Source organism: Anomalospiza imberbis, chromosome 3, assembly GCF_031753505.1.
Source record: "Anomalospiza imberbis isolate Cuckoo-Finch-1a 21T00152 chromosome 3, ASM3175350v1, whole genome shotgun sequence".
Lineage (NCBI taxonomy): Eukaryota > Metazoa > Chordata > Aves > Passeriformes > Viduidae > Anomalospiza > Anomalospiza imberbis.
The window spans coordinates 27,434,551-27,462,426 of NC_089683.1; the positions used below are offsets into that span (position 1 = coordinate 27,434,551).

The 27,876-nt window shown below is 34.6% G+C and overlaps 1 protein-coding gene across 1 annotated transcript in view; it reads right to left on the reverse strand.

Annotated features, from left to right (window-relative positions):
- The window catches only part of EYS (eyes shut homolog), an 809,794-nt gene that overhangs the window by 676,297 nt on the left and 105,621 nt on the right, over positions 1-27,876 (reverse strand). The window contains exon 4 of the mRNA XM_068183727.1: positions 546-739. Coding sequence (XP_068039828.1) covers positions 546-739 — 194 coding nt within the window. The remainder of the gene's footprint in view (positions 1-545; positions 740-27,876) is intronic.

Sequence of the window (27,876 nt, forward strand, 5' to 3'; positions counted from 1 at the left end):
TTAGCAGGATACATTGAGAAAATGCTGTTTCTTCATGAAGCATGCAAAACTAGTTTAAAAATTTACATTGGAATTAAATGTTTTGAAAATTTCATGAAACAGATCCTCCTGTAAGGTATTTCAAAGCATATGGATGACAGGAAGGTGATTAGAAACAGACAATATGTCTTCACAAAGGGTAAATTATGTCTGACTAATGGTGTCTTTCAATGACTTAGTAACTGTATTGGTGGGTAAGGGAAGAGTAAGTGATAACATTTACCCTGACTTCTGTGAGACCTCTAACATCACCCCACACATCATCATTTTTGCTAAGTTAGTGAGATAGGAGGAAAGTTGTAAATGATCCATCCCCTGAAGCGTTCAAGGTCAGGTTGGATGCAACTTCCGGCAACCTCATCTAGAATTAGAGGTCTCTGCCTACTGCAGAGATGTTGGAAATAGATCATATTTAAATGTTCCTTCCAGCCCAAATCATTCTATGATGCAATGCTGTAATTCTATGATTCTCTGTTCAAATAGGGATCTCTAACATTTATACTTACATTTGGCAAATCGATACATGTACCTCTGTTCTGACATGGCCTTGAAGAACATTCATTGATGTCAATTTCACAGTTGTGACCAAGAAAACCAGAAGGGCAATTACAAACATATCCAGACTGGTTATAATGGCATATACCTCCATTCAGGCATGGCTGAGAGGCACAAGGATCACCAGGTTCCTCACAAAATGGACCTAAAAGAAATAAACATAAAAAATACAGAGTGTTGGAGTGATGCTTGGCATTCCCTTTGACATTGCTTTTTACTATGTCATGTTTCCATATTATTTCTCTTTGTTGTTGTTGTTGAGGAATTGAGAGTCTTTTATTTATTGTATGTCTCTAAATTTTTTTACACTGTGAAGCTCCAGTTACAGCCTGGGACAGCTGTAAGTTATCACAATCTAAAAGCAAAGAATTTAACATATTCCCAAATGCTTTGTTTGTTTTGGTCAATTAACACGGTAGGAATCTCTGGGAGCGACTAATCCCATCTGTAGCAAAGGAAGGATGTGACTGAAGTCATGGTCCTGTGAGATGCTGAACAGTCACTGAACATCTCACTGCAGTTATTATTAATGGAAGCTGAATCCAGTGGATTCCCAGGCCAGGAGGGCTCTTCTCATTCCTGTTTATAGATCCAGCGAGTACTGAACCTGAATGTGCTTTCAGTGAGCAAACACACAATCACATACATATACACATGACAAATCCGCTGGCCATGTGAATCACCATGAAGAACACCAATCACCATCAAGAACAGTGTCTTTTCCCTTAAATAAACACAAACAGCAGTCAAATGAACATAAGCAGCAATGATGGCTCAAACTTTTTCCTTATCTCTGGCTAGCTAGTATTGAAGGTCAACAATGAACATACACATTCCTTCATTTTCTAAATATAAAGATAAAACCTCATTAGTGGATGCCTCAAGAATCAGCATAGATTTTAAGTCTGTCTGATTTCCATATCCAGATCCTGAACCTCTTGCTGACTTTCTGGCTCAGAGTTTGAGTCATTCTGTATCTGGATGTCATTCTAGTTTCTGGCTGGTCTAGTTCAAATGTCTACCACTCCCCACTATGAGAGGTGTTAACACAGAAGTAGTAAAGAAAAGAGGCTGTTACTAAGTCTTTGTTGACCTTGCAAGAAAACAATCTATAAAATGTAAAAGATGTATAATTTCAAAATGGTAAACAAAATACTTTTACTCAAATAGTAACCTGGAGGATAAACATAAATAACTAATTAAAAACCACTTAATAAATAAATATGTGAACCTCCAATAATTAATGAATAGACTAGCTATCTAAAGCAACTGAAAGTATGTGGAGCAACATTTACCAGAAGATTGAAATATCACACTCTGTCTCCATTATGTACCAGAACAGCTGATGTGACAGGGTCAAAACATTTTCCTTTTTTCATTCAATTCAGTATAAATAGTTATTCCAATAAGGCAAAATGAATTGGATCTATCTTTTATGACAGATTATTCACTTGCCTTTAGCATCAGAGGACACTCAAAGAATATTTCAAATTTTTTTTGCTATCCCTCATCACCATAGTAACCAAATTACAATACATTGCAAATTCCAGATGTTAGGGTTTGCAAATAGAGAAAGCTAAGGAGGCTATTCCTCAGAAAAAGGCCATTAATCAGTATTAGTGCATATATAAGAGAACATTTGCAACATGAAGTGAAGAGGATTGGTCAATTCTGTCTTATTATCCAATTTACTATCTAGCTGTCCTGTTCTACTTCACTGCAAACATTGTACCCCAGCAGAACTCATAGATGGGATTATTAATCAAGGCTCACCCAAATTTTTTCTTCATTATTAGTCACATTTGACAATAATAGGTGCTCCTCTCCCATCCACAATAATAATCAGATATAGGAAAATGAGCGACAGTGACCCCATTTGCTCTACCCAGAGGAAAGCCAGAAAGGGAAGTCTCACTAGGTGACTGGAATAATGAGTTTTCCCTGCCATTGTTTCTACCCCTGAATCCATTCACTCCTCCATGTTTTTTTTGTGCTGCCATTACTAAAAATTTCTTAGCCTCTTCTTTAAAAAATGGCTCTCGATGGGATTATTAGAACAAGGAAGGACTAAATGAACAAAATAAGATAGAATGATGAAGACCAGTGGGGAAAACCAGATGAAAGAGATGCCTTTGGTAATGTTATGCTTATTTCTAGCAAAACTAGGAAAACGGCATTGTTCTGCCAAAAAAAAAAAAAAAAAGTGATAGTGCAACATTCTTTTAAGAGAAGACTAAAATAGCTAGAAGATGAATACAGAGAGGCCTGAGAGTGGATAGGGAAACACTGTCAATCACACCACAAGAAATACATAAAGGAAAACAGCAGGTTTCAAGGATGGCAAAAAAAAGGAAAAGATATTTAGCTTATTACTCTTTACTCCTTGGCATTTCCTTGCAAAGGGAGCAATTATTTTTTTTTTTTAATTTGAGAAAGAACCGTGCATTTTGTATAAATTGGTAGCCAATTATCTAACTAGGTGAAGGAGTATTAATTTAAATGAAGATATTGACTCATGGCCTAAAACACAAGTCATATTTACCGATGTCTTTTACGAAGAATTCAGTCTTGAGCTGGAATTTTTCCTTACTCATTGACAATAATTATGTCTTTGATATTCCTCTACTTTATAATTCCCTGTATTCAGCATCCTATGTGAAAAGCAAGAGCAACATTCTTTCACCTGAACATCCATGCCTGATAAGTTTGACAAATCAACTCAATATATGGAATTCTGGAGAATTAGTGGTTTGAGACTTTTATTCTATCATTCCCAAACCTGATGTCACACTCAATCTATTTGCTAAATAAGATTCAAAGGTGACTTGATTACAGCTCTTGGATGAGGAAGATATTAAGCACTAAAGGGTTCATTAATTCAGAGAGAAGAGTGTAAGAAAAGCAAATGACTGAAGAGAGAAGCAGAATGATATAATGTAAGAAAAACCTCACACATTTTTACCAGAGATCTCTTTATCTGACTACCATGAAAGAACTGAATTCTAGATTTGCTGTTTTCACATAAATGCATTGCAAAAAATACTTTAACTACATACAAGAAGACAACTATACAGAAGAGGATATATGTAATATAACAAGCTTTAGTCAGAAGAGATGAATGATCCTCTAAACTTGAAAATCTATTTATTTACTTTGACTCAAGATGTATACAAAACCTTTAAAAAGTTGTGCAAATCAGAAATAATTTCTAAATTCTTTTACTAAAATGCACACATTTTGTCATTATCAGTGGCTCTTGTTGTAATATATTTAAGTAAATACTGAAATTCATATCCATGTTAGCACTTACTGATGTCTTGAATGTTGTGGTTAGAAGCACGGTAAAGAGGGAATAGGACAAAAATAGGTCTTTATAATCTGATGTCAAATGCAAGCCCCAGAAAAAGGACAATATTTAAACAATTAACAGTGTAGCTAGGATCAGCACATCAGTTCAACTAGTACACGCATATTTGAAATGTTTGTACATCTTCTGAAGACCTGAGACTAAAATGAAAAAAAAAAAAAATAAAGGCAAGGCAATTTTTTTTAACTGCTCAGATTTGATACATAACCTTCAATTTTACTTTGATATCAATAAAAACATAGTATAGGCATAGTATGTGCCCTAGATGCTGTGCATTTCTGTTGCCAACAATTTCAACAGAAGTAATTTTTCCCTCAGTGAGACCCAAAAAGAGACATTTGCTGAAAATACCGAAGTCCCATTAGTACTCACTGATGAATGATCAGCTACTCAAAGCTCATTCAAATTCTCAAGAAGATAAATGCAGAAACTGTGTTCTAATGGGAGATGGTTGATTCCGGAAACTTCAGTGTGGAAAAAAAACAGTTTTCAGCTTGATTGAATACCCCAATTAAAGAGAAATTTCCAAGAAATTAAAAGTATCATCAGTAGGACCAGTTCACCTTTGTCTTTCAATATAATGAATTCTTGTTTGCTTTACTTCAATAAAATAAAAAATTGTGGAAGATTAAAAAGCAGGAACAAGTGAGTAAAGGTTATATGATAGACCAAAATGAAAGCTAATGAATTTTAGTTTAAGGAACTGAACCTTATTTCCAGCATCCTCTGTTGTTTTTCCACATGAAAAGAATAAAATCTTTCATCAAACCAAAACTAATGACAGAAGAACCCCAGCTTGTCCTTGTTCAGTTTGGCTATATCCCACCTAGTCTTCTTTTCTATGGTTTCACTGCCATGTTATAGTGGTAACCCATTTAAAGACAAAGGACATTCCTGACGCCATTGATAAATGTCAGTCAATTTGTTAACATAGCACATAGTGACACTTACACAAATATCTGAGTTTACTGATTAAAATAAGTAGTTTCTATTTCAATTGCAGTATTTATGGACTTCACATTTATGGAAACATTTCTCTTCCCAAGCAGCAAAATATGTTGAGAATCATATTAGCATACTACATTTTGATATGATATAAGTACTCTCATTTTGTTGTTCCTCTAATGAAAAGTCAGTATTTTCTAGAGCAGTTATGCATAAGGCAGAGTAGACTGGTTCAGGAAACAGCATATGTTATTGTCAATTATTTGTACTTGTCTTGGAATAGAGCAATAATATTTCAGGGTAAGGATAAAAAATTAAGTATGTAGTGGCAGAGAGATTTATTTGGAAGAGAGATTTATTTTCAGCATAATTGAAGAAAGTGACTACCACTTGATGCAATCAATGGCCAAGATACACAATAGGCAGTAGACTGAACAAAAGCTTAGTATGAAGACAAGTATGAAAATTTAATTGTTTAAACTACTGTTAATATTTTAATATGTTCAGCTTCTATCTACAATTATAGAAACCTGCACAATGTCCTTATACATGCCATTAATATGTATTATGCAAATGAACAACTAATTAGTAAACAACTATTTTAATCTCATGACCATCAGATTTCAGTTTATTCAGTTGTGAAAATTTTTTTGTGATTAAATAATTCTTATCTTTTCAGTTCCTATAAAAATTTATTAAAATTAGTTTAGTCTAGTCCACTTCTTGTTTTGACCTTTGTCAGATGTCCTTCCTTTTAAATATAAAACTGAAGAGTGTTTTTAAATTTTTTCTCTGTGGAATGATTTCATTTTTTCTTTTTAAAAATATCACTGAATCACAAGTTCTTGTCTTATGTAACTGGACCCTGGAATATATCAATATTTCTATGACTGTACTAAAATCATTAATCTTTTAAATTCTTTTAAGTACAGTATTTGCATCTTCATATTCATTTCTAGTCAAAACTGATGAATGATACCTTGTTTTTCATGTAGATGAAGTTTTGGTAAAGTATGAATCAGAATGAAATCTCCTTTAGGCACTGTAAATCTAGGTCTTTCATGGAATAAAAATCTCTGAAAGATTATAAGGGATATAATCTTAATTTTAGATCAAAAAGGAAGCATCAAAGCTCACTGATGTGCTTTATAGAAAAGCTCCAATCAGCATTCTTGAAAATGGAAATTTTAGAAGTAAATGAATGAGAACAACATTAGCTTCTGTCAGAGGGAATCCTATTAGAGAAAAAATTACAGCACTTCTGGAAAAAATTCATCAAGAGTTCTTATAAACTTTTAGTTTTACCTCTTATCTTGGCTAATCACAGTGTTCAAAAAATAGTGTAAACTAACAGAAGTGGTCTGATCCTGAGCAGATGCCACCCTGGCTGCTGCTAAGGCAGTGTGCATAGGCTGTCCTTGTTTCTGGAGTACAGTTATTCCCTGGGCAAGAGCAGGTCATCACTCTAGGTGTAAGAGATCATATACCATTCCTCACCTAAAATCACTTCCTAGTGCCTCAGTCTGTTGCAGAAAGGGGTGTTCAAAATGCTGCTAGGGGCATCAGGATAAGATCTATAATGTTCAGATTGACAGTTATAACTTTTGTCAAGAACACCAATGCTACATCAATAAATGCCCAGATTTAAAATGATCTTTCTCTTTACAGTCAGCTGAGGGTGTTCACCACACAGAAAAATATCTGAGTGTGTCCATTAGCAATGACTTCACTTATACTTCATGAGTTTTACTACAGTAAAAATTATATGATTTCTTTCCAAACATTTTTTGGAAAGGCAGTTTCAAAAATGTAATGATTAAACAGTGATGCAAGTCTCTTCAGAAAGTATTAATTCAATTCCTCAACTGCTTATCAAGTGATAAGACCTTGTCTATACTCCAATTCAAAGTATGTTCCTGATGGCTCACATTCTTCTTGTGAGAAGCTCAATTTTTTCAAATTCTGAGGAATTACACCTCTTAGAGCTGAGATCTCACCTGGGATTCATGGACTTGCATTGTGCATGAGGTTTCTCAACATGGTTTCTAAAGGTATGAATGGGAAACACACTTCTGATTAAAATCCTAAATGAAAACAGACCAAGTAAATATACTAAGCAGGACAGACATTTTCTTCATTAAAATGAAAAAGTATATGTGATTCCAAACTAAAATAGGTCAATAAATAAAAAAATTAGAAAGTAGGATACATATGTATACAATTGCAAAAAAAATTGGTATATATAATATTTTTTTTCAAAAAAATATTGGTAAATCTGTGCTAACAGTTTTACTTTGCATAGTAATTTATTTTGAGGGCCTTCTTGACACACCTTTCTTTGGCAAAGTGATATAGGTTATATTTGTTGCATTATTCTTAATTCAGTTATGCAAAATGACATACCTCCTTTTTTTTTGGGCAGTCATAATTGTGTTTATTTATGATGTATATCAATGGAACCCCACATAATCTAGTGTAAATCAGAAAAATCCTATAAAACACGTTGGATGGATCTAGACATAAGGCATCAATATATACACTACGTAGATTTATCAAATTCTTTGTCTTTCTTTCTTTAGGAGTGGAAGTCAGCAGATGAAGAGTAAAATTTAGACATTTGGACACCAAGAGATTTAGGCTAATACCTGTTGAGAGACAAATAAAGAAACTGACCTGCAATTGGAAGTTCCATATAAAGCTTTTAAAATTTGGCTGTAACATGCCTGTGCTATACACCTCAATATTCTGCAACCATGACAATGTCATAATAAATGTAAACCTTCATAAATTCTAAAACTATTCAAAGGCTTTTTGCTGTTGATGATGATAATTGCCATTATCTATCCTATTGGCAGTAATATTTTCAAGAATTCCTCTGACACTAGGATAAATTAAATGCAATAATTTATATATTGACAGTGGGCAGTTCAGTTAGTTATGTGAATCCAGAAAGAAGAGTCTTAAATAAATTAGCCACAAGAAAGTTGGTATTCTTTTATTTCTCTGCTAATATATTTTTTAGAACAGATGACAGGTGATTAACTTTCTCCTCTCTACTTAATGTTACCACACTGAGTGATGGCAAAAGATGTATGGGCTGAAAAATCGTGTCACTTCATGAGAATACACAAACACTTTCCTCCATAACAAATTATATGATGTGTGGCTTGGTCTTTTCTCTTGTTTACAGCCAAAACTGTGTAAGAAGACAAAAAAAAAAAAAAGGTTGTATAGACATGTGCCAAGCCACTTAAAACTTTGTACATCACCTCTAAGTAAACAATATACAGCTATGGGCAAATGCAGCTCACAACAATAGCATATTATACACAGCTGCAAATACTGGATTTAAAAATATTGAAAAACCTTCACTACTTTCAAATTTTCAGATGGGAATCCACAGTTGTTTAAACCCTTTAATTTCCTCAAACAGCTAAAACCTTTGAAATTCACTAATTTGTATGAATTTTTATTCCTTTAACAAAATTATTTTCAAAATCAATTTAATGGATGTGAATAACTGAAGCCTGTGATTCATTTGTCTCCATAGTTTCACAGCTAACTATTGTTAAAGATTATATATCTTCTTTTTCTAATCTGTAGTAGTGTGGAAGCAGGTATACAGTTACTCAAGAAGAAAGAAATTGACATAGGGAATAGTCTTATCAAAATATAATTGATTTGTCAAGTCTTTGACAAAGGAGTCTATTCAAGATATATATATTTACTTTTGTTTCATCCTCAGAAATCACAAGTCTAAATGAGAAGATACTTCTTTTGCAGTGGAAGAGGATTTTGGCTGAGACGAATTCCTACTAAATTGCTTAACAATATTCAGAAACATGACTGTAGGCTTGAGACAGCTACTAAAGACCTGGGAAATGGATCTTCAGGAGATATAGCCACTTGAAATTCAATAACTGAGGTAAGGGTTGAAAAGAAATGCAAATTATAGGAATATATTCTGGGAAGGTGTGCCCTTGGGCAACTGCAGAGTCCAGGGGGTGTGCTAAATAAGGGGAAGTCTGAGACATCACACAGAGTCTGAGACAGGGAGAATATTTTGAAGAGAAGCAGGACACACCATGTGATATAGAAAGTGAGAGCAAAAGAAGGCTTGAATCTTAGGATTAGAGAAGCACATCACAGTAACACAGAACCAGTAGGATAGGCTGAGTAGTTACCAATAGGCCTGTTTTTATACCTTCTGTATGGTAGGAGAGAGAAAAAAAGTCAAGGATAGATGTTTAAATAAAAATAGTTTATAACCTGTATATTGTTGGTGAGGAAAATAGACTGGTGTTTTGTCTTAAATATTTTGATGCAACTGATTTTTTTATCCTAGCTACAAAATTTTAAGCAAATCGATTGTGAAAAGGTCTCAAGAGGATTCAGTTGGGTTAATGTTTAAAGCGCATGCTGGTCAAATGGATAAAATCTGGGGTATGTTGTCAAGTGACCACATGATATCATCTCATCATCCAGATTTATATTCTATACTATACATTAATTTATTGTAAATCATTATTCTTGAGAAGAAAAAAAATCTCTAGGAGTACATATGGAAGAAAATCAGAAAAAACAATATAAGTATTATTGAGATTTAACTAAGTTTGTACATCTGTACATTCTATTAGAATTGTGATGAAAAGTAAAACATCTACTTATTGTTCAGCTTGTAACATTATTAGATACTGAGAACCAACACAGTATTATACTGTTTGCAAATAAATCAACCTTTGAACAGTCAAAATTTCTCAGAACTGTAACTTGTAGTCTCCAGTGACCTTGGGTATATTTCCATTTGGGTATATTTCCATTTCTTGACATCCATCAGCATTATTTAATGGGACAAATGGGTGTGTTCAAATCCCAGCATATTGGGCTGAGTAGTGCAAGCACCTGCCAGTTCTGGAAGCACTGTAGAGGTACAATGTGCTCAGAACTGGAATAATACATTGTTACAGGAGTACAGCCTTGTACCTCAACTCAAACATTAGTCATGCAAGTCATCAACTTCCTTGGATGTTGCCTCTGGGTAGGTATGGATCTGAGGGCATTCTGAAGTATGGAAGAGGAATTTGAAGATGAGATACTATTTAGAGTGGGAAGACAAGCCAAGCGAGGTCTGGTCTTGGGAAAGTGATCTTTGATATGATGACTTGCTTTGAGTGCCCTGTGATGGCATCACAGATCCTGCAGCACAGCAGCCCCTAGGTTTCAGGACCACAGCTCACTTTGGTGAACAGGCCATATTTTCTCAATAAAGCCCTCACTGTGAAAAGCCGTAACTCATAAATGTAAAAGGCACACTATATATTCAGCATTTGCTATTACTAACTAAGGCTGCAAGTGTTTGCTGTGCTTGTTTTTAGAAGTGTATTCCAAAAAGTGTAAGTTAATTATTTACATATTTACTGAGCAAGAGAGTGGATAAGTGGCTAAGACATGAGTTAATACGACTTTGTTGTGTAGTGTTTAGAGAACATATATTGCAGCTCTGAAATGCATAATGTTGTTAAGATTCTTGTTCCTTTCACAGAATCATAAAAATGAGGATCTTGTGCTTTTGTCCAGAGTCAAACATATCTCTTTTCCTCTGTACCAATAGTTTCCATGGAAGAGGAAGACATTGCAAAGCATCATTGTACAAATCTCACATTGTGTAACTGTAGATTGCTTTTAATGACGCAGATTTGCCATGTGTTTTACTTTTGTGTTAATTTCCATCTAGAAACTAAAAGTGGCTTATAATATTGTTATTTACACTTAGTTTAAGATAATTTCACCACAGACATCATAGAGTGTAAGGACAGGGGAACTAAGAAGTCTTTAGTCCAACCTCCTGCTTGAAGCAAAATGAACTATGAAGTCAGGCCAGGTTAGTCGGGGCTTTATCTGTCCTAGTCTTCTAAACCACGTAAGATGAAGAATGCAATCTCCCTGGGAAACCTGTTCTGCTATTGGATATCCCATTGTTTCCTTCCCAGCTCCCTTGGGCACTTCCAGCCTCCTTGCTGGTAGGGTGGTATAAGAAGCAGAAAAGGCCTTGATGCTGTGCAAACCCTGCTCAGCAGAAACAAAAACCTTCTGTGTTATCAGCACTGTTTCCAGCACAAATTCAAAACAAATCCACATGCCAACTACTATGATGAAAATGAACTCCACCCCAGCCAAAATTAGTACGTCTGCATTTTGTGCAGAGATAGGTGCTAATGGGACATGCCATAGGATAAGATTTTGAGCCAGTGTTACATTTCAAATATAAAACTGTAAGAAATACTGAAGGCTTGAAAGGAGTCATTTGTAAATGGCAATGGTAATGTGGTAATGGATGTGATGTGGAACTGTAAGCATAACATTAAATAAGTTAATTTGGGTTTTATTTATATTACTTAATATCTTTTACTAAACCCTTTATTTTGAGATTTTAAACATGTTCATATTTCTGTGCCAATCCTGAAGAGTAAAGAAACCTGTGCAATGAATTCTAATATCCTTTCTCCATCAATGGTAATTAATCACTACCCTGGGGAGAAAGATTAGTATACTCAATAGTGGTGTTATCAGTCCTGTGACTTTGTGTCTGCAAATATTTCCCAAAGCACAAACTTCTAGTGACATGTCATTATGCAAGGAACTTCACTTTAATTCTTAAAGGAAGGTTCTATGACAGGTGAAGAGAGTTCCATGTAAAAAGGTTAAGTACCTTTTAGATCATTTTTTTACTAGGTATAAAATGTCAATATAAGTTAGTATATATTAAATTATTTTTGAAAGTATATGAGTGAACAGCATAAAAGAATGCCACCTGTCTTAATTTTTAACTTTTTTTTTTTTTTTTTGTCACAAAAGCCTTTAAAAAACAGCAGAATTACATATTTGACAATATAGAAAACAAAACCAAAATTCTGGTAGCACTAGGGAATGGACGTTTCTTCCGAATAACTTTGCTTATAGCTGCCTATCTGATTTTAAAACTACTCATATTTCAGAGAAGTGGCTGAGATTAGATATTAGGATGAAATTCCTTATTATGAGGATGGTGAGGCACTGGTATGGGTTGCCCAGAGTAGTCATGATGCTCTGTCCCTGGAATTTTCCTAAGCCAGGTTGGATGGGGCTTTGATCAACCTGATCTATGGACTGTGTCCCTGCACATGGCAGGGGGCTTGGAAATAGATGATCTTTAAATTCCCTTCCAACACAAGCCATTCTATGACCCTATGATTCAGACTGAAAAAAAACCCAAATGCACTCTGAATAAGTGAATTCAGCCTTACTCAACAGGCAGTATTATCAGTCAGGCCAGCTCTGTTGAAGCTGCTATGTTATTTTTCATTGCATGAATTTTTAGAAATTAATTCAGAACTGTAATAATTAGCTAAATGAATTTTTGAGCTATTTTAGTGCTACAGGATAGTATCACTGTATCTCATGCCACACAACTAGATCTACATCTCCAAAGACACTGCTCTTGAAAATGTAACCAAAAAGCAAGGAAGTTTCTAGATACTGCTTATTGTCTCGCTTGTTATTTAACAACTAATGTTATCTTTTTGCTGGTGTTTTGGCTGAGGATGAACTGAGATATCAAATTATAAAAGTAGTATGGATATAAAACCAAGAACTAAAGAAAGTAGCAAAATGGCATAGGGAACTCAAAGATTATAGAGGGCATTTCTTTCTCCTGTGTCTCAAGTCTAGGGTTTATTTGTGTGTGTATTTTGTTGTTGTTGTTGTTGCTGTTTTTAAAGTTTGGTTTATTTTTATTTTCCATTTTTTTTAATTTTTATTTTTATTTTAGATATATTTTTCTAATCACAGACCAATTCCTTTACCCAGACTGCCAGCTGAAGCCTTATCCCTCAGGCATGAAGAGTTATTGTTTGCCTGGCAAAGACTGAGGGATGGAAATGTGCCCTCCTCCTCAGGGGCCATCTCCAGGGATGAAGCTGGAGCAGGGGAGGCAGCAGTCATGAAACCCAGCTCAGACCAAGGTGAGTCTGAGACTCTGCACTGCTGGGTCAGTGCACAGCCTGAAACCTTCTACAGTTAATGGCAAAAATCACATATTCACTGCACTACACAAGCTTTACAGTCTCTCAGGTGGAAGAAACTGCCAGCCAGCTAATCAGTAGTGTATTTACCCTCTAAGTAGCACGACAAAAAGGCAGTCTGGTGTACATACACTGAAGAATTTATGCTATCCTCTTTAGAAAGCACTTCAGATTATCCATCAACCTATTGTCTTGCTATCCAAAACTGTATCTTCTTGATTTTATTTATTCTGCTATGGAAAAATATTCAGTTGTCATTTTATGCAGAACACTGATTTACAAGATAAAGACTCCTGTAAAGTTTCATCCATCCTCAAAGACTGCATGACCCAATAAGCCAAAAACCTGGGGTGTTTAATGCTTTTCCTTTATTCTGACATATTTTCAAATTTTGTCTTCTGTCTTCATGTCCTTGCTTTTTACTTGATTATACATATGAGGGTCATAGTTATTGCTAAGCAGTGCTCACAGTGTCAAGGCCTTTTCAGGCTGTGCAGAGAAATTGTGGCTACCCCATTCCTGGAAGTGTTTAAGGCCAGTTTGAATGGGGCTCTAAGCAACCTGGTCTAGTGGGAGTGGTCCCTGCCCATGATAGGAGGGTTGGAACTAGATGATCTTTAAAGTCTCTTCCAACCCAAACCATTCTATAATTCTATGATTCTGTAATTCACACAGTGCTCCACCAGTGGAGAGGCTGGATGTGCATGAGAAGTCGGGAGGGGACCCAGAGGGGACAGCTGACCCCAATCCACCCAAGGGATATCCCAGACCATATGACACTGTACTCAGCAAGAAGAGCTATGGGGGAGAAGTTACAAGTGGAGGGACATTTTGAGTTACTTCATTTGTTGTCCCAAGTAACTGTAACATATGATGGAGCCCTGCTTTCCTCAAAACAGCAGAACATCTGTCCCCTAATGGCCACTAGGAATGAATTGTTTTGCTTTTCCTGCATGGATGTTTTTTTTCTTTTCCTACTTAACTGTCTTTATCTTATCCCATGAGATTTTTCACTTTTACCCTTCCAATTCTTTCCCTCCTTTCCACTTGGATGCCCTGCTTCTGGGCTTGTTTTCTTGGCTAACTGTTCAGTCATCCTGGTTCCTAGAAAGTTCTTTCCAACACCACTGACTCATGTCTATATGATGCTTACTCCTCTCCAGTAGTCTTTTTTATAAGCTGCTGTACATTGCCTTTTTCTCCTCTTTGCTACATTGCCATGTTAAGGCTTCTACCCAATGTCTGCTCAGTTTTTGACTCTGGAATAACCAATCTTTTGATGTCTTTTTATTAAAAGGGAATGTTAATTGAGATTGAAAACCAAGAGTAGTTATTTCAGTTGCTCATATTTTTTAAGTGCCCTAGTGGATGGGTGCCACTATTACATAGTACTCATTTTGTTATTTTTAAATGATGCTGCTGGTGTTGATAAATTACTAATTTATAGTCCACTCTCTCTTCAGCCTGGCCTGTGACTGCCCTGTTGCATAATATCATTAAAAATGTTGAATATTTGAATACTTTGAGTGCTACAAAAATTAAGAACCCACTGCTGATCTTGCATCTCTCTAAGCATGAGCTATATTTACGATTAATATTATTTGTATAAATAAATACATGGAAGATGTTTTTTAAAGAATATTCTCTTTATCTCTCTAAATTTCTTATTCCCAGAAAAGAGGTGTGTGTGCATTTGTGTATAAAGGCTGATTTTAGGAGATTCTCTTAAGCAAAGATATAAAAGTGCTGTAGTTATTGATGCAGTACCACAATCAAATATATAAACACTGAAATCTATTTATGTGTTTACAGTTATATAATTGTGATTATGGGCTTATATTTATGAACATTGAATAAATTATGATTTTTCTGACTATGTAGATAACATACTGAAACATTTTGAATGTTAATACATGTGATAGGTTTTGAGTTTTGGGCTCTAGGTTCAAAGATACAGTTGCTTTTTTGTGATTGTGATCAGTGTTCTGGAAGGCTTTCAAGGAATTTACATGCTCAGAACACTGTCCTATTATGTTTATAAATAATTGTAAAGCAAAATTAAAACAAGAACTGAACTCTTAGAAATGTATCAAAATTGCCAGGGTCTCTTTCTTCCTGAAGAGTGATAAAATATCTGTATTAATGGCTTGTTCAGAACTAGCGGAATTATTTTGAAACATAAACTAAATAATCAATCAATAATCATCATCTGCCCTGCATTGAACTTTCTCTGTTTTGCAGGCAAGACCATCCGCGTCCAGGATGGATTCCAGATGAACCATGGGTTAAAAGCCATTTTCAAACTATTTAAAATTCTTTATTTGGAGCTCTTGACATAAACTACTGTACAGAAATAAAATGTATAATCATGAATATATAGACCAATAATTTATCTGCATATTAATGGACAAAGCATTCAATTCTAAATTGAAATGACATGGTAAAAGACCCAAATGTATTACAGTCTTTAATTACATAATGCTTGTTAACACCATATATTTTTAGAAAAAATAAATGTAGTTCCTTTCATTTGCATTCATTTGCAGGAATGCTGGTCTTTCTAGTTGTATATGCAATTAGCTTTTTGAACACATAAACTTCAACCAGTCTTCTGTTCTTTTGAAAGAATTTAAAAAGATATTTTCTTAATGACAGACTGCCTGATATAAAAAGATAAGTGACTTTGCTTCAAAAGGCACAATTCTATATTTTCATGACCTTGATTCATTATGATATGGACAAAGTTAAAGAAAATATAGTGCTAAAAGGTGCACTCTCTGTTAACTTCAGAGTGATTAATGACAAGACAAGTTATCAGGTATCTCAGAGTTGAGAGCCCATTAGCTTGGGGGAAAGCTGAAAAGCCAGGAGGAAGAAATAAGTCATAGTAATAAAATGACATGAAGAAGAAATGCAGTTCCCTTGACTATAGATTGATATGCTCTTGTAGCCATACTTAGTGCCAAAAGGAAATTCAAATTACTGCTCATGTTCACTCTGGCTTTATATATTCAAACAAACTACCACAAATTGATCAGTAAGCACAGAGTGCTCAAGTAAGAGAAAAATAACAGATGCCAGTAGCAAACCAAAGAAATTATTCTCTAGCGTTAGTTCATAAAACCCACAAGAACTGTTCAAATATAGGAAAAAAATTATTTAGTAATTTTTCCCCGCTAACATAATTACAAGAAGAAACCTTGACTTTATCAAATAGAATTGCAAGTGTAAAATATAATTTAAATCAATAAACCATGTACATAATTTCTTTTTCTTCAGACTCTAGAGCTCTTCAGTCTACTTAATGTACTGTCTTACAACTATTACAAATTTGCCTTTTGCAGGGATATTCATTAAAGAAAAGGAAATTATTTCAAATTAATCGATCTCAAGAGGAACTGTATGACATTTGCTTTACATTTCTAACTTCTCTGTGTTTGCAATGATCTCCAAAATTTAAAAAAATATTTTTTTCATACAGCATATAATTTCTCTACAGGAATGAACTGTAGTATGAACTCCGTGTATGATTTCTTGAGCTAATTGGCACCCTAAGAAGTTTCTGTATTGTTTAACACAGTGTATAAAGGCTTTCTGTGTTCTGAATAAAAATTGTTTCAGGAACAGTTCTGGTTATGTTTTCTTTTTATAAAACAATAGCAACAAAAAACCCACTGATATAAGCAAAATATGCTTTAGTTGTCGAGTGTTGATAAAATGGTGCCTACTAAGTGATATTCTACAAAATTAATTGAGTAAAGACTACCTGCTGGCTTTAAAGGGAAATAATAGCAGTAAGAAGCTGTGAAACTCCAGCTTTTTTTACTGAACACTTATTAAGCCCTTTATTCCTACAGTGAAATAGATTTCTCTTGGACAAATCAAGTGAAGAGTGCATGCCTGTGTTCTACACCGGCATGCAGTCATGGAACACCTAAGGGTGCAGTGATCAGGTCTTTACCATGCAGGTCACAAATCTACGATTTGTCACATGCCGTGACAAATCTAAGCAGGGAAGACTGTGAGTATGAAGAGGAAGCAGGCACTGCACCCTAGAGCTCATGAAAGCCTCTAGATTGGTGGCAGGACTTTGGAAAATAAGTGATCTCTATCAAAACTGTGACATAATACCCTCTGAACAAATACCATCTAATCATCAAGACACCCACACTCCATAATAATTTTGAAATTCTATAATTGTCTAACATACAAGTGACATATTTAAGCTCAAGCCTACCCAGTTTGATGTGTTTGCTGCCCATCTTCACTGATGTAACTGAGATAATGGAATTAAATTATATTTATTCACTTCTAATTAAAGTAACATACTCCAAGGACATCAGCTTATTTATTTTTTGACACACTACATACACACATGCTACCCAAGATCACCCAAGTTCAGTGAAGATATAAGAAATAGGAGCCTCTCTAAACTACCCCAAAAGTTTGACAGGCTATAAATAATGAGGGAAAGTCATGCATATCATCATCCAGAAAGAATTTACTCGATGAAAAGCAACAGTTTTGGGAAAGCACAATTAATCTTATCAAAACAGAGTTATGCCCACTTATTGTGGAGAAGATCGTATTAATTTCCCAAAAACTTACTGCACAATGCATGCATCTTAGGTCATGACATTTTGCCTTGTTGTTAAAACTTATATATTCAGACAACTCAATTGTTTTAAAAGGACAATGACTAATAAATGCGTATAATTAAATCCAGTTTAATTTGTGCCAAATAATGAATCACAAAGAAATAAAAACTACATTGAAATCATGAGTACACAGTGAGTAGACATGGTTTGACTATTTTTGTTTTAATTCATAAAACTACATAAATGCTTAAGCCTTTTGTTACTCTTGTCCAATAAATCCATGGTTATCTTGGAGCTGCAATTCAGTACATTAAACCATATTTCTTGCATTTCAAAATGTGTATTCATTTACAGAATGCTATTTGACTTGAGTTTTTAAATTTTTTGTAAATGATCACTGAATTAAATCCATAAAATTATGTTGGTCACACTGGAAAATGAGTCTGACACAAATGAGAATCTGTAATTACAAATTATTGAAATTTGTTGGGAACAGCTTTTCCTTTGGGTAGGTTTCAAAATACTACAGAAAAATAGGATGCAATCCAGTGAAATGTGCAGAGTCTACAATTAGATAAGAATACTCATTTATGCAATAACTGACTAAAAAGTATTTAGAAACTATTTCCATGCATTTAGAGCTTAACAATCAAAAATGTGAATCAGTAATTTTTTGTCATTACAAAAAAATATTTGTCTGAATGGAAATACTTTCCTTATAAATAAAAAATATATGTTTTCTGTAACTCATGAAATGCATTCTCCTCTATTTTTTTCCTTTAGGCATATATACTAATCTGCGGCCATCGAATCATAGACTTGTTTGGGTTGGAAGGGACCTTTAAAGGTCCTCCTGTCACACCACCCCTGCAAGGAGCTGAGACGCTTTCAACGAGATCACGTTGTTCAGAGCCCTGTCCAACCTGGCCTTGAATGTTTGTCCCATCTAGCATCTATCACCTGAATAGAAAAGCAGAAGCCACAGATAGGAAAACTGAAATGGGAATATGCAAATTGTTCTTACTATGATCACATAATTTCCATGTATTTCCTACACTCTTCCTTTTATTCTTAATTATATTAAGTCAAACAGTGCAGAAAAGCAGAAAAAGTGTCATGCCAATGCTGTAGGTAGAGTTTAGAAGTGCTTGGCCACCTTAACTGGAAGACATTGGGTTGGCAAACTGGAGGAAGAAAACAAACAGCATGTGATTACTGACAAATCCATTTTGTACCTAAGGAACTGATAGGCCAGCTACTGGTTACAGAGAGGCAGCTGGTTATTTTACTGCTATTAAAGGTAATACACTCATTATGAGGAAAGAACAAAGGAGGTCAGAAAATTGTATCTTTATAGCATCACAAGGTCAATGGCATTAAATGGCAAACCTTGAGTTTTTACTTAAAGAAAGGACCTAGATAAGCATAGCTATAGAACTGAAAATAAAAATAGTATACTACTGAGTTCCAGAACACTTATTATCATTACTTTAGTACTTTAATCATCTGAGAAAGAAAAAATATATCTTCTTACATAGTCTAGGTATAGCAGTTTTCTAGTTAGATCGTTGAGAGGTGGTTTAGAAGTTGCAGATGTCAGAATTACTTACATAACATCAAGTTTGAGATATCAACCTATGGGTTGCTACATGTCACAGGATGCCTGACAATTATGATTTAAATACCAAACATAACACATTAAAGGGTTCAGATTCAATTAATCAGAAGAGCAGAGAAGAAGAAATTAATGGAAATAATTATTAATGCTTAGCTTTTTAAAAGATCAAATTGAAAATGTCAAGTAATCAAGTTATTTGCAAATACCTGGAAGACAATAAAGATACCATAAAATAACAAAAATAGACAACAGAAGCTGTAAGCTACAAATCTTGTCAAACCAGTCTATGTTTATGGAAAACAACAAGTATGTTAATTATATATATATCACATTTATTGTCATATAGCATTTGACATTGTTTTTCATAAACAGTTGAAGAAAACATATTCCAGTTCTAGCTCAGATTACTTGTTCAGTTGAAAAAAACAATGTAAAAAAGAAAGGGAATCATTATAGGAACTCCTGCTTAAAAGAAGAAGCAGCATAAAAATTTAAATAAGCAGGTTTCACAAAGACAGTTTGAATTCAATTTAAAGAAAAAAATATAGTCTGGGAATAATGTGATGGCAGCTTCCAAATACAAGAAAGATTTCAAGATTTTCCCTCCAAGAAAGTCCTGTTACAGCATAGTGTGAATGACCAAAATAGAGTAACCCAATCCATAGACTGAATTAGCATGGAGGTCTGCATGGTGTGTTGAGGACTGTTCAATACGACACACTTTAGGGTTACCAGAATCTATACAGATAAGATTATGTATATTATCTTTTTTTACTATTATTATTATTTTGCTAGTCATTATAGATATAATTTTAAACTATCATTTAGCATAAGGCTTTACAGAGCCAGAGTGCCTTTCTTCCTGGGGTCCTAACAGATTAGCACCTACTAGTAAATACTTTCATTCTAGGAAGTGCTACAAAAAAAAGTGAGGGACAATGACTAGAAATCATGTACTGGTTATCTGGTTGCAGCCTAATAAAAGAAAATATTTTTTTCTTATAGGTAATGATATAGGTATCCAGCAGTGGAGAAGATGGATGAAGTAGATAATACTGGTATTAATTTAATATTACTTTTCTTTGATTTTTTTTTTTTTCAGTCAGCATGGAAGTCAGGAAGCGTACACTACCCCAGAGGATATTCTTTGCTCTGTCAAAGGCAAATGTGAGATGTATTTGTGTTCTTAAAAAAATAATTTCATTTGAACGAACTTTAAGTATAAACGTAAAACAGAGCTAGAGTAAAATGTAAAAATTGACAAATAAACAAGCTGCTTACCATAAAAGCTAAAATGTTTTAAAATGCTAATGAAGGGAAGTATTCATGTCAACAAAATGAAAAATGGTATCTCATCAAACATCTTTGCAGTGGCTTCAAATTTTATAAATCCCTGTGATGGTGCTATTGCACAACAATTCAATGGAGACGATCAAATTCTGTCAACTGATGGAAAAGAAATTCTAAATCCTGCTGCAAGGCGAACAATTTAGTACCGTTAAATCATTCATCTATCATTTCTGACAAAACACTAAATGAAACTTAAGTTACCCATCAAGAAGCAGATAGCAGCAGTACCACCTTTGTGATATGCTTAAAACTACTTAACAGCTGCAATAGAGTCATTCAACAGAAACTTGCAGCATTCCCACCAAAATACAGAAGTATAGGAGACATTACTGACTCAGAAAGACTGTGCTTTTGACAAAGTTCATATAAGGAACATTTTTTCACTTGAAAGATAATATTCATCTCTTCAAATAGAAAAATGACCCCTCAGGCATGATAATGACCATACTAATTCTCCCAGTGATAAAAATATTATTAGGAGAATTAAGCTTGACAGTGCTGATCCTAATAAATTTCTAGCTACTCTGTTCAGTTTCTGATTTTACTAGTTTTGCCTGGGATCAAATACATTTTATTCATAGTAGTTAGTATGGTGCTATGTTTTAGATTTGTGATGAAAACTGTTCTGAAAAATCAGGCATGTTTTAGTTATTTCTGACCAGTGCTTACACACAACATCAGAGGCCTTTTCTGTTCCTTGACCCACTCTAACAATGTGCAGGCTGGTGGTGCAAAAGGAGGTGGGAAGGAATGTGGCCAGGATAGCTGGCCACAACAGACCAAAGTGATATTCCACACCATATGGTGCCATGCTCAGCAACAAAAAGCTGGGAAAAAAAGGATATATAGACTGATGGTGTTTGCCTTCACATGAGATGGAGCCCTGCTTTCCTGGAGATGGCTGAACAGCTAACTGCCCATGGGAAGTGGTGAATGAATTTCTTAATTTGCTGTTCATGTGTGGACAGGTTTATCTTTACCTATTAAACTGTTTTTTATGTCAACCCATGGGTTTTCTCACCTTTACTATTTTGATTCTCTCCCCCTTCTCACTGTTGAGGAGTGAGCGAAGTTGGGTAGGGCTTTCCTTCCTACTGGGTTAAATCATAACCCTGATCAAAGCTGTTATGGTTTTTACAAAAAAGGATATTTTAAAATAATATGTATCAATACAAACCACTCAGTACTATCAGCTATCAGATTCCCTGGAAGCTTCAGGAAAAACCCATTATACAGGCAAGTTTATGAATATAATTTTTAAATTCATAGTGGCTGAGACACCTCCTTGTTTAACATAGATTTTAGGTCTTTCAGGGATAAAAAGTTACAATGAAATAACTTGTTTGATAGTAAAACCTGTACATTATACTTAGGAACCTGTATGTGTCAGCAGAAAGGAATCTATTTGTCAGCATACATAAGAGACAGACTTTCTGCTAAATCAAAATTTATATAATTGCTGGGCTATAGACCGTTCTTTGCCAATCATTATGTACATATTAGAATATATGCCATATATCATCAACTCTTTTGATCAAAACAACAAGTGATTAAGCCTTCACATCAACACCTAGGAAATTAAGGTCCTCATCCATCTTCACAGTACTGAAGAGCTAGAAGATGCTGAAAAGTCACTTATATCTGTGCATTGCTACTGAATAACTTAGAAATCTGTGTGAGAATTCAGCTAGGCTGACAATATTACTGATAAAATATACATGGATAACAAATAGATGAATTTGAGCTCTGTTTCAGGACATTAAAAACTCATCATTCATTATTTTAAATTCAAGTATGTTCTACTCATTTTTTCAAAAACAGTTTAATGTAATGTGCAGAAGTTAAGAAACTTGCAGTCATCAGAATAAGCATCTCAGTGGTTTCGGTATGAGTCCATATGAATTATTTTGCTGATATAAAGTGACAGAATATAATTTTGACTACTGAGAAAAAAAATATAGATGGATGCTTTTTTAAGAACAAATACTTATCCAGGCATCTCTATGTCAGGTAATAGACTGCTGTAACCTATTTTCACTGATCAGATAATATAGACATACATGGCTGAAAAGAAAGCTGATGAAGCATTGCATGGACATGCTGAAGATGAATCTGAAGTGGAATGGCAACTGCACCACCACAATGTATAAAGCTAAAGGCTAAGAGTAATATGTTGTGTCAGAGAACCTATGTTGATATTTCTAAGGCCTTCAAGCAAAAATCGATTGAAAAAAGACACTGCAGTGAAAAGTTCAAAGTATTTTATGGCATTTCTTTTAATAATTGGCTAAAAAATAGTATGATAATTTACAGTGGCTACAAATTATGACGTCTTCAAAAATTATATTTTTTTTTATAAAGAAGCCATAAAACTAAATTTTCTCATATTGAATTAGTAATGGCTCTGTAAAAACATGTCTGGAAACACAGGAAACAGTTTGAGATTTAGACTATTCTAAAGAAAATCTGGCATTACAGGGCTTTGGAATGTGGGGGAGCTGAGAAAGAATGAGTAAGACTTACAGATTTATAGGAGTTGTGGTGGTTGTGCTGTGTAGACAAAACTGTCCAATTTTTGTGGAACAAAGTGTTTGTGGACTAATCCCATTTTTATTTTAGAGATATAGTTTTTAAAATATCCTTCTGGAAAAGCCTAGTAACATATAGGCTGCAATTAATTTAGCTAAGCAAATATAACTACTACCATTTCCACATGAATATTGATGATGTGATTTAAAGTTGTTTTTTTTTTAAGTCTGACCTATTATGTGAAGACAGCCAGCACAATATTAACTTATGGGGACGAAGTCAAGTGAAATAACATATGTTTACATTAAGAAAATATTTACCTTGTCATCATCTGCTGCTCAGCTGTTTTATCTCACATAGATGATAGGTAATTTGGTGAAAAGGCCTTTAACGGTATAACTTACTTCATTGCAACTTATGAATATGATACAGAGTATCTCCTGCCAGGAAATACTAATTTATTGATTTTACTGCTGTGGAAAAGTCAGCAGTGACACCATTGCCTTTTACTTCTTATGGTTACCTTAGCAAGTATATTACCATGTTAACCTTCTGTTATTATTCATTTTTTTATTTTATATTTTATCTAGGGATATTAATTAATTTTGTGCTTCTTTATAAAAGATTATTAGCTTCTTAAATAATTCTTAATTTATTCTAAAACATCAACAAGTTCTTAGAAAATTCTTGGTTTCCTCTACAGTACTATAATACAGTATTCTTTAGTTGTATAATTTAGTCCTCTTTTTCAGTATTTCTTTCTCTCCAATCATTTTAGCTGCCATTAAAACTGCTGCTTCATATCTCCTTTTTCCAATTAGTCTGCCTTGAGCCTGCTATTGAGTGAGCTGAATTGCAAATATTATATGTTATTAGCAGGAGCACATTATACTATATAAAGTAGATAGTTCAACCTGGAGAAGAGGAGACTGAGGGGAGACCTCATTGTGATCTTCACCATCCATCTGTGGGGAAGTGGAGGGGCAGGCACTGATCTCTTCATTTTTGTGACCAGTGACAGGACTTGAGGGAATGACATGAAGTTGTGTCAGGGGAGGTGTAGGTTGAACATCAAGGAAAGGTTTTTACCCAGAGGGTGGTTGGGCACTGGAACAGGTTCCCCAGGGCAGCGGTCACAGCGCCAGCCTGACAGAGTTCAAGCAGTGTTTGGACAATGCTCTCAGACACATGGTGTGATTCTTGGGGTGTCCTCTGCACGATCAAGAGTTGGACTTGATGATGCTGATGGGTAACTTTCAACTCAGAATATTCTATGATTCTATAATCCTGAAAATATAATGCTACTTGGTGGCAAAAATTTGTCTTGGCAATTCTAAAGTAAATAAATCAAGCCAGAACGAGTAGTTCTTTTCTGGCTGTTTAGTTGCTACTTACGCAGGAATGTAACAGCCTTCTATTGATACAAACAGATTAAATTTACTTCACCACAATACATGAACTAAAAAGCAATACATGAGCTTGTTGTAGATGTTACCACATGAACTAAAAGACTTCTTGGACTGCAGAGCCCCATAACCTCTTGAAAATACTACGTTGTATGTTCATTTTTATAATAATAAACAAGCTACCTTTTGGAAGACATGGAATCCTTTTGAACAGGCAGGGCAAAGGTATTATTTCCAGAATGATGATTGACTTGGACTTTAAACTAGAAACCAACAGAGGAGAGAGAGTAATCAACAGCCTGTAAGGGAGTGACAGACAGGGCTGACTAGAGTCTGAAGTGATGTGAAAAAAAGGGAAAAAAACAATAAACATGGCTTAAGCAAAACCACCTCCAGCATTTGCATGAAAGCAAGGAAGTGCCTATAAAACACTCTTACGGAAAAAAGACTGTTTTTGGAAATCAGCACACTGTTTTATTTCAGGTACCTCTGCACATGAAGAATAACATGAGAAACTGGAGGTCTTTGTGCTGTTGCAGGACTATAATCTTATTGGTGTCACAGAGACTTCGTTAGATGTCTTGTTTCATGAACGTTTCAATGGAGGAATGCAGGCTCTTCACGATCGGCAGGGCAGACAAGGATGAGAAGTTGCTCTCTATGTGAGTAAAAGGCAGAAATGTGGAGCTCCACCTGGATATCGACGATAAGCTGACAGAGAGCTTATGTGTGAGGATGAAAAAGCAGAGTGGTAGAGGTGACAAGTGTGTGGCTGCTATAGACTGGCAGACCAGGAAGAACAAGTGGGTGTGCCTTCTCTGGATGGATAGAAGCAGTCTTGTGTTCACAGGACTTTGACCTCATAGGGAACTTCAACTACACTGATATCTGCTCAAGGGACAGCATAGCACGGCATAAACAATCCAAGAGGTCCTTAAGGAGCATTAATGACAACATCCTGACCCAAGTCGTAAATGGGCAATGAGATGTTCTGGTTGACTTCATACTCACAAAAAAGGATTGGCTAACTGGGGATTTGAAGGCTGAAGACAGGCAGCCCTCCAAACAGTTTATGGTTTTAAGAGATTATTTTTTTTTAACTCATTACAAGTATAACATTTAACACATTTATTTCTTTAGTCTTCCAGGTCACCCAAGTCTTCCTGTAAAATTTATCTAATTCTCCTTTTTCTTGAAGGAACCTTCTAACTGGTATATTTAGCAAATTTCATTACTACAGCTTGAACTTCTTTGCTCAAATTGCAACCATTGTTGTTGTCAGTGTGGATCATCTCTCATGCCTATTTGCCCACCTCACTTTCCTAACAACCAGTCTTCACCAGTAGGTGTTAATTTCTAAATGTAATCACCTTTCTATGTGGGTGTCTAATACAGACCTATAAATCACAATATTTTGAACATTTATAGATGAATATGTTAATCGATTGCTACAGGGTTTTCAATTGAAGTTTTTAATATTATGCAAGGTGAAGCTTATATATTTTCCTGTGAAAAGCTGCTGCAAAATCTGTGGATAAAGATTAGTTTACCATTGTAAAATGCATTTTTATAAAAACATAAGCAGTCAGGTACTATGATTTCTATTGTTGTGCATAACTTTTTTACTATTGTAGGTCCAATCAATAAACTTTCCTTTTCATGAAATCTGAGTTTGATTATTTTCTGTTGCTATATCCTACATATTATAATATGATATATCAATTTGATGTCTATCACACAACTCATTTATGCACGCTAAATTCCAGTGAGGCTACAGTTTTCCAGTGAATAAGCAGGAATTTGTGTCAAAACACCTGAGCTGTATTCTCATCTCCTATGATATCCTGATGAGTGACTTAGGAGGTTCAGATATGGTTTCCTGGAATTCAGCTGACATTATTTCAGTCATAAAATCTTTGAAGAATATATATTTTTGCTTGCACAGTGCTTAGTACAACAATGACGGAAGTTGCAGCTAGAATCAATATAAGGGTGATATCTTCTATTTTTTCAATTTCACAGTATTCTATCTTATTCTGTTTCTTTCCTTCCCTGTATGAACTTCATAAGCTATTATTGTCAATCCACTGTGAAATGGTGACAGTAAACTTTTATTTTTGCTCATAAACTTGGGATTTGATTTCAAACTTTTTTCTTTTAGAAATTTGTCACTTGCTTAATGCTGAGAATTTTAAACAGTCTTCTGTTCAAAGTGGCAGTAACTTTATCGCCTATGTCAATTTCACTATTTCCTGCAGAATTTGTCTTCTTTCTAGCATGTCTATTATTTTTAATATTTGCTTTGTCAGAGTTTGTGAGATTTCAATATGCTCTCTAAGCTTTCATATCACCTTGTGGGTTTTTTTTTCCTCTTAGTAAGTGCAATTTATAACTCTGTAAGTGAAATGGCAGCACAGGAGAACCAAAAAGAAATATTACATCTCTATTTTTTTCATCAATATTAACCCAATATATTGCAATGTATGCTTTGTCTTCACCAATACAATTGTGATTGCTAAATATGAATAATGACCGTTAAACCATGAGCAATCTCTGTTGTATTATCTACCTACCTGTCTATTCATCCATCACCCCACTATCCAATCACTTCCATGAAAATGAATAGTGATATATTTTATGGACTTAATGGAGCCTTTGGCATGTCTTCCATTTCAGGCCCAGCATTGTGCTGAAGTAGAGCTCTTTTGTGCTTGGTATTTGCTGTGGTTTATGGTCAACAAAGAAGGCCATATTTCAGAGGCTTTTATTCATCAGCCTCATTGACTACCCTAGATTCCCAACCATAAGCAGTATTAAGAACACTCACTTTTGCCTGCTTGCAAATAGTGTTTCTGGTTTTATTTCAACCACTTCTATTCCTCTTATTTTTCATTATTTTTTCTCTTCTTTTATTTTCAGGGTTTTTTTTTTTTCCTCTTTGAATAGTAATAATGAAACCTAAGATGCCTTTCTCTAAATCCTCATTTCTATTCAGTTTATTAGCTCATACCACCTTCTGAGTATATCTTCTGTAAAGTATCACTAACACTCAACTCAGTTTGATAGAAACAAATCTCTTTTTCCTCTTTTTTCTTTTTTTGCCATTCCTCCACTATGTCCTCTATTGTGGTCTCATCGTATCTTCTTAAATTATACAAAAAAATTATTATTAAATCTTGACTTTAAATGCTTTGAGTTCTACACTGATTAGAGTTACATGAAAGTCTGGATAATGTATCTGTAAAGGTCTGTTACAAAAACAAAACACATGTGCACTTCTGGCCATATAGAAATGCTCTAGCTGCTTCCTACTGCATGTCATATTTCATATACATATATACATATATACATACATATATATATATAAATAAAAATAATTACACTGGTGTGTTTTAAAGTTTTAAGAGAA